The 11,359-nt window shown below is 38.4% G+C and overlaps 1 protein-coding gene across 1 annotated transcript in view; it reads right to left on the reverse strand.

Annotated features, from left to right (window-relative positions):
* Nucleotides 1–11,359, reverse strand: part of SCRN3 (secernin 3) — a 37,222-nt gene that overhangs the window by 4,814 nt on the left and 21,049 nt on the right. Inside the window, exons 5-6 of the mRNA XM_044666495.1 lie at nt 4,484–4,646; nt 3,973–4,153 (exon numbers count right to left, since the gene is read on the reverse strand). Of these exons, the coding sequence (XP_044522430.1) occupies nt 3,973–4,153; nt 4,484–4,646 (344 nt within the window). The remainder of the gene's footprint in view (nt 1–3,972; nt 4,154–4,483; nt 4,647–11,359) is intronic.

Consider the following 11,359-nt stretch of genomic DNA (forward strand, 5'->3'; position numbering starts at 1 on the left):
TTTATAACAAAAAACTCTGACAGGGGTCTAATTACTCAAATATAAAAGGAGTTAAATCAATTGTATAAAAAATCAAGCCATTCCCCAATTGATAAATGGGCAAGAGACATGAATAGGCAATTTTCAGGTAAAGAAATCAAAAGTATCAATAAGCACATGAGAAAGTGTTCTAAATCTCTAATAATTAGAGAAATGCAAATCAAAACAACTCTGAGGTATCACCTCATACCTAGCAGATTGGCTAAAATGAAAGAAGGGGAAAGTAATGAATGTTGGAGGGGATGTGGCAAAATTGGGACATTAATGCATTGCTGGTGGAGTTGTGAACTGATCCAACCATTCTGGATGGCAATTTGGAACTATGCTCAAAGGGCTATAAAAAAAATGCCTGCCCTTTGATCCAGCCATACCATTGTTAGGTTTGTACCCCAAAGAGATCATAAATAAACAGACTTGTATGAAAATATTTATAGCTACGCTCTTTGTGGTGGCAAAAAACTGGAAAATGAGGGAATGTCCTTCAATTGGGGAATGGCTGAACAAATTGTGGTATGTGCTGGTGATGGAATACTACTGTGCTCAAAGGAATAATAAACTGGAGGAATTCCATGTGAACTGGAAAGACCTCCAGGAAGTGATGCAGAGCGAAAGGAATAGAGCCAGAAGAACATTGTACACAGAGACTGATATACTATGGTAAAATCGAATGCAATGGACTTCTGTACTAGCAGCACTGCAATGACACAGGACAGCTCTGAGGGATTTATGGTAAAGATGCTACCCACATTCAGAGGAAGGACTGCAGGAGAGGAAACATATAAGAAAAACAACTGCTTGAATGCATGGATTGAGGTGGACATGATTGGGCATGTAGACTCGAAACTACCACACCAATGCAACTATCAACAATTTGGAAATAGGTCTTAATCAATGACACATGATAAAACCAGTGGAAATGTGTGTCGGCCATGGGTGGGGGGGAGAGCGGAGGGTGAAGGGGAAAGTAGGAGCATGAATCATGTAACCATGTTAAAAATGAATATTAATAAAATGTTTAAAAAATTTTTTCTGAACTTATACAACATATTTCTCTTGGTGCTTAATGAGAAATTAGTGCTCAAATATATATAGCACTTAGGGCCATTTTTGTGTTCTTGTTCTATTCTGCTCAATAGTTAACTGTATAAATCCAGAGGAACTTATGAGAAAGAATGCTATCCACATCCAGAGAAACACAAAAGAAAAACATATGATAAGGGGGCAGCTTGGTAGCTCAGTGGATTGAGAGTCAGGCCTAGAGACGGGAGGTCCTAGGTTCAAATCTGACCTCAGACACTTCCCAGCTGTGTGATCCTGGGCAAGTCACTTGACCCCTATTGCCCACCCTTACCACTCTTCCACCAAGGAGCCAATACACAAAAGTTAAGGGTTTAAAACAACAACAACAACAACAACAACAACATATGATCGATCACATAGCTCAATAGGGATATGATTAGGGTTTTGATGTTAAAAAAATCACTCTACTACAAATATGAATAACATGGAAATAGGTTTTGAACAATGACATATATATAACCCAGTGGAACTGCTTGTCAGCTCTGGGAGGGGTGAGGAAAGGGGGTGGGGGTAATCATGAATCATGTAACCATGGAAAAATACTCTAAACTTTAAAAAAAAATAAAAATAATTAACTGTAATACGCGACATATTGGGTTTTGTGTTATAAGTCCCACTGCACCAGTGATATCAGTAACATATCTTAATTATCTTTGCATCTTACCAAAGGCACAGGACACTAAATCATTTCCATGAATAAGATGCTTAAAAATAGTTGGCAGATGCATTATTCAATTAATAAAAGAAATATGCAAAGAGAAACTAATTTTAGAATTTTCCAGCTGGAAGTAACTTAATTACGAATTGTATAGTTAAAGAATTTTGTACCTTTTGAACTATGTTCCTCAGAATTCCTTTTATCTCCCAGCATCCCTTTCCCTGTGCCTCCACATTTGCATGGTCTCGTTTTGTTTATAAGTTCTGTAACTCTGTCCCTATCTCTTTTTTTTCCCATGTGCGGGGCTGAGGAAGTTGGCTTTGGCTCTAGCTTTTTTATGTTAGTTATTATTAATAAATCTTACTAAATAGAATACTTATAATATTAGATATTAATTTTAAAACTTATAATATTAGATATTAATTTTAAAACTTACAGAATAAAGCTCAACACCATTACTGTATAGGAAAGTACAACTCAAAAAAGTTAAGTAGCCACCTGCCCAAAATTCCACCAGTTGGTGACCAAACCAAGATTAGGGCCCAGCCACCCATATTTCCCACACCACACCATTACTATATGATTAAGTGGCACCTGAAGTATTAATAATTTTTGAAGCTATTTCAACATTATCTGACAAAACAAAAACATTAATTAGTAAGCTCTTTCAAAATCTACCCTTGTCCACCTAGTCCTGTGCCTTTAAATTTACTTATGATGAATATAAATTATACCAACAAGTGACATAATTCAAATTCTTCCATCATAACACTAAAGTTATTTCAATAAATTCTACTTCCAGTTTTGTAATACTTAAGACTTCTTCTGGAGTACTGAATTCAGTTCTGTATGCTCCCTTTTTAGGAAAACCCCAAAAAGCTAGAGAGCATCCACTCTGGACCTTGAACTTGTGCCACATGGGAATCAAAGAAAGGAACAAGTTCTTTAGCCTGGAGAAGAGAAGCCTTAAATGAAAGAGAGTCTTCTTTCTATATGCTTCAAGAAAGCAATCATGACCCCACAAATCTTCTTTTCTCCAAGCTAAATAGCCTCATTTCCTTCAACCTATATTCTTATGTCATAATCCTAAGGTGCTATTCTATCTTGGTTCCCTTTGACCGAATATTTTCCAGCTTATCAATGTCATTTTTTTAAAGCCTTTACCTTCTGTCTAAGTATTAAGTCTAAGATAGAAGAATGGTAAGGGCCAGACAATTGGAGTTAAATGACTTGCCCAGGGTCACATAGCTAGGAAATAATCTAAACCTAGGTTCCTGACTCCAGGCCTGGTATTCTATCCATTGTGCCACCTAGCTGCCCCATATTAATGTTCTTCTAAAATGTGCTGCCCATAACTAAATGCAAAACTCAGATGCCATCTGAGCAAGGCACAGCAGAAAGGAACTCTACCTATCTGGTCCTAGACACTGAGAGTTTCTCTTAATGAAGCCTTTTTGGTTGTTATATCACACTGTTAAAAATCCTTATTAACCCAAAATCTTAAACCCCTTAAATCACTTTCAAACAAACTGCTACCCAGTCATACCTCCTGCAACTTATATTTGTGAAGCTGATTTTTGAAAACAAGTATAAGACACTGTGCTGCCTGATTCTTACCACTAACTTACACTAACTTAAAAATAAATGCTATGCCAGAAAAAAATTTATAAAGAACATAAATGTCATGCTGGAATGTTCATATAATCAGAAAAATAAAATAAAAGTCACAATGGATTGAAACAATAGTCTACACTACCCAATATTATTTTTTAATGGGCAATAAGTAGTACTAGATAATAGATTGCAGTATTTGCCTTTCAATGACTTTAAGCTGAAGTGTGACTTTTCACACAGAGGTGAGCCCCAATAAACGTTTACTGAATAAAAGAATGTCACATATATCCAATTTCCCCCAAAAATACACCAGGAAACAGACTTCAGTAATTTCATCAAACTCTTTCTTGGGCCTATTTGTACAAGACGGTTAAAAAAAAAAGTTGAAACTCAAAACTAGAAACTATGGATGAAACACAAATCAAGTGACTCTTAAAATCCTGAAAGCAGACTATAAGCTCTATTAAGACAGATTCTTTGTCCTATTATAATAAACTTTACATCTCACCACCACTATGCCTAAATCTAACATAAGCTTTGCACATAGTAGACATTTAGTTTGTTAAATTGAATTTTCATACCTCATCAGCATCCATTATTTCTATTGCCTGACCATGTTTCTGGTAAAGAGTATGCCTTCTGTCACATTTACTCTGAAAACGTGGATGCTTTTTAACTGGATCTTCAAGTCCAAATGTTGGTGAAATCGTTTCTAGTAAATGAGTGAGATTTGGTACAAAAATGAATGGCTTAAAAACAGATCTAGAAGCAAAAAAAGAACAGATTCTTTATTAATGTGGGATCAACCAAGATATAGAGTATCTGATGCACTCATTTTCTTCTATTACTCTCTCTAGGTAAGTCTCCATTAATAAAGCTATGTTTAAATTATATAGTTTAAAAATATTAAAAGATATTAACATTCTCTTCTTAAAGGAACAAAATATTCAGTATTGACAATTACATGTGCATAGATGAGATACTAAACCTTTGAACCTCTTAAAATTATTTTATTAAAACTACAATGATATTAATTTAACTACATGCTAAGATTCTCTTCCCTACCTACTAATTCCCCACCTCTGACTTCACCTTTCAGGATGAGGGGTTCCTGTAAAGAAATGAATACATGGAAGGCTGGGATCTGAAGGTAAAATGGAAACCATGCTGCCAGTAGTCTGAAATGCTCCTTTCATGTTAATGCCACTCTCTTTGTCTCGGAGAATTTCCATCATTATTTCAGAAGTTATATTTCCTATTGAGAAATTTGAAAATCAAATTAGTTATTGCACTATGTTAGCAAGTCCAACTCCAATTTGTACAGTTTGGCATTAAAGCAGTTTACAAAACTATAGAACTAAAACAAGTCTTTTCCTAAGTCCTCCTACAAGGATAGAAATCTGTCAGTTAGATCTGTAATTAACTCAAGACACTCAAACACTTTGCCCAAAAGAATGCCCTCTTACACATAAGGTAACCAATCCTATTTCCCACATGGAACCAAAAGAAAATTATTTAAATAACAATGATTTCAAGATTACCATTTAGTGATTTTCCAAATTTGTCTCTCTTTGGGAGCAAAGTAATAAGAGAATGGCACAATTAAGCATCTAAACTGTTATATAACAAAAGTCCCTTCCTTCTTCAAACTGGGAAATGTTATATATGTCTGGGATAACTATAGGATTACTATTATTAAGAAAAAGAGGGGGCAGCTGGGTGGCTCAGTGGATTGAGAGTCAGGCCCAGAGATGGGAGGCTTTCTTGTCAGTTTCTCAAGTCCTCAAAGGAGGAATCACAAGGCTCCTCCCTGTCAGTGAAACTGAAGGGATTCAGGAGGAAGCATTGGACAACTACTTCCTCCCAAGATGGATGCCTCCAGTTTCCCTCAGGAAATAAAGAAAATAATTCCTTCCTCTTCAACCCTTGCCTAATTATTCAACACAATGATTCTCCAGAGGGTTTGATTAGGTAACAAAGGGATTTATTAATGTTCAGGGTTGATCAGGAAGGAGAGAGGGGTTTGGAGTTTCTGACAGCCGCTAGGGAGAAACTCAAGATGGGGGAGGGTCACAGGAATGGGTTAGACTGAGCGAGGACCTGCTTCTCTCAGTCAGGGAAGAACTGGTTGCTTTTAAAGTAGAGGGTATACTAAAGGGAATGGTTTGAATTCAAGGATGTCCTACTTGCCTGTTGGGGAAACTAAACCCACAAAGTCTATTCACTAAAAACCCAAAAGCCACCCTGCCTCCCAGAGCCCCAGGAAAATAGGCAGGGAAACAGGGAAATAATATGGAGAAGATCAGGGAGAGGTCCAGAGAAATTAGCTAGGTTCAAATTGTCCAGAGACAAAGCACAGGCCAAAAGCAAAACCGAAAGTCAAGCAGAGTTCTAGTTTGTCCTTCCACTCTGTTTAAGCCTCAGGAACCAACTGACTTCTCTCACAATTCTAAGGCTTCTAACTGCCAGAAGTTTTCAGTTGGCCCCCTGCAAGAGCAAAAGCCTCTCTTGCATCTTTTGCATTATGGACAGGGTGGGTGATTTATCCAGGGTCACATAGTGAATAAGTGTCTCAGATAGGACTTGAACCCAGAGCTTCTAGTATTACTTAGTCGCTGAGTATATGGTAGAGAGAGATGGAGTAAGATGTAATTAGTCTGAAAGGGTGGAGGTGAGGATGGAGGTGGGGCATGTTATTAAGGACTTGAAAACAAATAGGATTTTATATTTGATCCTAAAGATAATAAGGGGCCATTGGAATTTATGAATTAGAGGAGTGATAGGTTAAGATCTGTACTTTAGGAAGATCAATTTGATAGCTAAGACAAGGGTGAACTGGAATGGGGAAGAGATACTATGTAGAGAGATAAGCCAACATATTACTACAATTGTCTAGGTATAAGATGATGAGGGTTTGCACCAACGTGGTTTCAGTCTAAGAGGAGAGAAGGGAGAGTATACAAGATGTTAATAAGTTGACTGGATACAGGGTATGAGAGAATGTGAGGTGGAAGAGATGACACCTAGGCTACAAGTCTGGGTGACACAAAAGATAGTGGTACCCTCTCAAGTAATGAGGAAATTCATAAAGGTGGATAGTTTAGAGAAAAGGGAATGAGCTCAATTTTGGATATTTTAAGTTTACAGTGTTTATGGGACATTAGACTCAATGGGCAGTCAGAAATTCAAGGGAGGCTAGGACTAGATGAATGAAACCACGAGAGTTGATGAGATCACTAGGTGAAATGGTTTACAGAGAGAAAGAGGGCCTAGGACAGCCTTGGGAGGTCCCCCACAGTTAGTGGTCATAATATGGTTGAAGATGCAGGCAAGAAGGTAGAAGAATGATTAGATATGTAGAAGGAAAACCAGAAGAAAACAATGTCACAAAATCCTAGAAAGTATAATATCAAGGAGAAGAAAGGAATCAATAGTGTCAAAGCCACAAAGAGGTCAAGAAAAATGAGGATTGCGAAAAGGTCATTAAATTTAGCAATGAAAAAAATCAATGGAAACTTTAGAGGGAGTAGACTGAGTCAAACAAAAAGGATGAAAGCCAGGCTATAGAGTGAAGGAGAGGAAAGGAAGTGGAGGCATCTATGGTAAAAAGCCTTCTCAAGGAGGTTAGCTACAAAAGGGAAGAGAGCCAGAGGCTACTAGTCAGCATGGATAGATGGATGAAGTGAGGATTCCTTAAGCATGGGGAAGATATCGCTATATCTGTAAGGGAGGAGGAAAGCAGACAGTAGACAGAAAGTGACTGAAAATTAGTGAGAGTAGGGTTGATAGAAAAGGCAATCTTTTGGAGAGGATGGGATGGAATAGGATCATTTATGTGGCTAGAGGAGTTTACCTTGGCAGAGAAGGGCTACCTCCTTCAAGGTTGGTTGGTTTTCTCCTTCGTACTGTAAGGATGATATTAGAAAATAAGTATTGTTATATTAGTTTAGAGATAAGTGAAGAAGCTGGCTTGAGAAAGAATTAAGAGTTTGAAGCAGAGCTGAGACAGTATGTCAATTTCAAATGTTGGCCATTTTTCTGAGACAATTACTCTGTCTGGGCGTGGCAGTGGCAGTTGGTCTCTGGCAGTTGGCAGAGTTATACACAGGGGACTCTCTCTCAGGGCTGGAGGAGATAACATCTTTGATGAAATCTGGAGAATTGCTAATTATGTTTTCCAAGATGAGAAAGATAGGCAATCAGAAGAGAAAAACGATATAATTGATAACTTAACCAAAGAAATCAGAGAACTTAAACAAAAACTGAAATCCAATGAAGTGCAGGAAAAAACAGTAGCTGCACTAAGAACTTATAGACAACCCAGAAATAACTACAACCCCTGACAATACAGACAAACCTCAAAATATTTTCTTTGTGACAGACCTAGTCATCTCATGAGAGAGTGCAGATTTAGGGGACAATTCTTTGGAAAAAACTTCAGGGGAAACTGAGGCAATAGGTTTAATCACTTTAATGGATTCAGGCAAACTTCATCATGAAGGTGTGCCAAGAACTGTGCAGTTAAAGATCAGGTATATGAAGAAAATGGACAAGGTACTATGGGCAATGAAATAAGAACTAAAGAAAATGACAAAGAAATTTTTAAAAAACAGAAAATTAGTACAGGAGAAATCAGTGAAGAATTAGAGAATGAGGAACAGGAACAAGTGTTGAATTTTCCTGATCCTAGTGTGTTAGCTCCTGTAATGCCTGTGCATTCTCCAGAAAATAGCACAGAACCCCATGTAACCCTAAAAGTAGGAACCCATGGGTAAGGTCTTTCCACATTATTTTGACAACACCTTCAGCTGTTCAAGTATTAAAGAATCGTGGCTGCATTGCTCCCATTTGAAAAAAGCAACAAAAGCAGAAGAGATTACATTGGACAACATGGCTGCAGTCAAAAAGATGTCAGAAGAATAAATTGTTCAAGAAGAAGAATAAAATAAAGACAGACATCAAGATCGAGACAAAGGAGAAGAAAGAGAGAAGATGACAGTGAAAAGGACGATTGAACTGTAACAAAGACATTGAAGAAAAAAATCATCACAAAGAAGAGGAGCACAGACTGATTATGGACATGAACTGTAAAATTTTTGCACCATTATCACATTACACACTTTCACTATAGTTGTAAACAAACACTACATATTAACAACACAAAGACGGAAGACAGTAGCAGAGAAGGTGACTTTAGAGATTTGGTAAGTATTCACTAAAAAATAACATACACATATAGAACATATTTCTCACAAACTCTGCAACATCATAACCAAGTGATGAGTATTCAATGAAATGGATGAATACAGAAATCACCTTGGAAAGATAATAATTGTACACATTAAATTAATAAGATCTTATCTCACAGGAAAACTTTATGTGTTCTTAGGAGTTAACATCAGGAGGACATACATATTTTTCTAAAGAAAATCTTTAAGGTTTTCTTAGACTATCTTAAGGGGGGAAGTTTATTTTCCTCCTGCAAAATGTAAATAGTTTGCAAATATTATTTACATGGTCTTTAACATAATTTGTACACAACATATACATAGCTATAGAAATTGTATGAATCTCTATATTTCTATAGATGTGTATATAGTTAAATTGTTTGTTATAGGAAAATATAGATTAAGATTTTAGTTAGTAGAGAGCAGACCTGGAAAGCTGATAAGAGCTTTGTTCTGATGTTACTGTATTAGCACCTGTGTTGGAAACATTCCAACCACCAAATAGTACAGAACCGCGTGTCTATAACTATTGGAGACCAGATCTACGATCTTCTGGTTGACACTAGAGTGAGTGAATCAGTTTTGCAAAGTTTTCCTGAGAATTGTAGAGCTGTTGGAGCAATGGAAGTTGTAGGTGCAACAGGTAAACCTCAGAGAATAGCAAAATTACAACCTAAAATGATTACTCTAGGTCCTTTATCCGTGTGGAGCACACATTTCTCTGTATGCCTGAATATTCCATGAACCTTTTGGGAAGTGATTTTCTGGGTTAATTACAGGCAACTATCCAATGTACTGAATCTGGTGACATTTCTTTACATCTTCCAAAGGAACCTTTGAAAGCATTTCCATTGCTATGCTTATATTCAGTCAGTACAGAGGGTGACTTAGATACAATCTATCCAATACCTAAAGATATACCTAAGGATTTGTGGTCAAGATCTTCCACAGATGTAGGCTTATTGAAATCAGCTACTCCAGGGACTTCCGGTTAAGATGGCGGCAGAGTAAGGAGCAGCTGCTCGATCTCTCCTGACCGAAGCATACAGAACTCCTCAAGGGGAAATAAAAACGAATCCAGAAGAACGAAGGAACCCCACAACAGGGCGCAGCATTGAAGGTACGCAGAATTGGGGCATTTCCACACTATAAAGGGGTGAAACAGCTCTCACTAAAACAGGAGAAGAAGAAGCCCTTCCCCCACCCCCCACACCGCACACCTCCCACAACCCCAACGCACAAGAGTGAAAAAGGACTGGGGCAACCAGATAATCACTGGCAGCCCCAGGGCTTATACCTGTGTGCTGCAAGACGAGGGACCCCAAGGGGCTGGGGGCACGCATGGACTTTCCCTGAGCGTCCAAGTGGGTGAAGGCACCACCTCAGGCCGGGACAAAGGCCTCTAAAACACGGCCTTTCCCAAGTGCTGAAGGCATCGCCTCAGGTGCGAATAAAGATCTCCAGCCCACAGACTTTCACTACCTTCTTCGGGGGTGAAGGCAGTGCCCTAAGAGCATCTGTGCAGGCAAAGGCAGTGCCCTAGGCTTGAATAACTATCTCCAGCCCAGGCTTGGACCTCCAGTGAGGACCCCATGAGGACCTGAGCGCGGCAGTGGAAGCAGCCCCAAAGACTGCTGAAGGAACCTTGGGCAGAGGGGCAGACTGGGAACTACCAGGAGGCCTGACCCCAAGGACAAGGAGACCAGAGCCCCCGGGAGCTTGCAAGGCACAGGCAGACCCTGAGCTCAAAGACAAAGCTGAAAAGGGGCGGGGCTAACAATGGCCAGCAATAAGGAAGTCCAGAAGAAAAAGACTATCAAGAGAAACTCTGGAACACTGGACAACTTCTACACAGAGAAAATCCAGACAACAGAGGAGGGAAAACAAAAATCCAAACCTCCCCCCAAAAATGAAAGCTGGTGACAAGCTATGGAAGAGTTTAAAAATGAAATGCTGAGGAAGATGGAAGAAATCTGGCAAGACAATAACAGTTTAAAAGGCAGAATTTCGCAATTGGAAAGTGAGACAAGTCAACTGAAGACCAAAAATGACCAGATTGAAAAGGAAAACCAAAAAATTATAGCCGAAAACCAAAACATTAAAGCAGAAAACCAGTCCTTAAAGGCTAGAATTGAACAATTAGAAGCCAATGATCTCTCAAAACAACAAGAACAAATAAAACAAAGTCAAAAGACTGATAAAATAGAAGGAAACATGAAATATCTCAATGAGAGAGTGACAGACCAAGAAAACCGGTCTAGAAGAGACAACTTGAGAATCATTGGTCTTCCAGAAAAGGCAGAAATTAATAGAAACTTGGACTCTATACTTAAAGAAATTATTCAGCAAAATTGCCCTGAAGTTCTACAACAAGAGGGCAATATAGACATTGAAAGGATCCATAGATCACCCTCTACACTGGACCCAGAAAAGACAAGACCCAGAAATATAATAGCGAAATTGAAGAGCTTTCAAGTTAAAGAAAAGATCTTACAAGAAGCTAGAAAGAGACAATTCAAATATCAAGGAGCACCAATAAGGATCACACAGGATCTGGCAGCCTCAACGCTAAAAGACTGCAAGGCTTGGAATACAATATTCAGAAAGGCAAGAGAGCTGGGCCTTCAGCCACGAATCAACTACCCAGCGAAACTAACCATATACTTTCAGGGGAAAGTATGGGCATTCAACAAAATTGAAGAATTCCAAGTTTTTGCACAAAAGAGACCGGGACTAATTG

The sequence above is a fragment of the Gracilinanus agilis genome, chromosome 3, assembly GCF_016433145.1.
Source record: "Gracilinanus agilis isolate LMUSP501 chromosome 3, AgileGrace, whole genome shotgun sequence".
NCBI lineage: Eukaryota > Metazoa > Chordata > Mammalia > Didelphimorphia > Didelphidae > Gracilinanus > Gracilinanus agilis.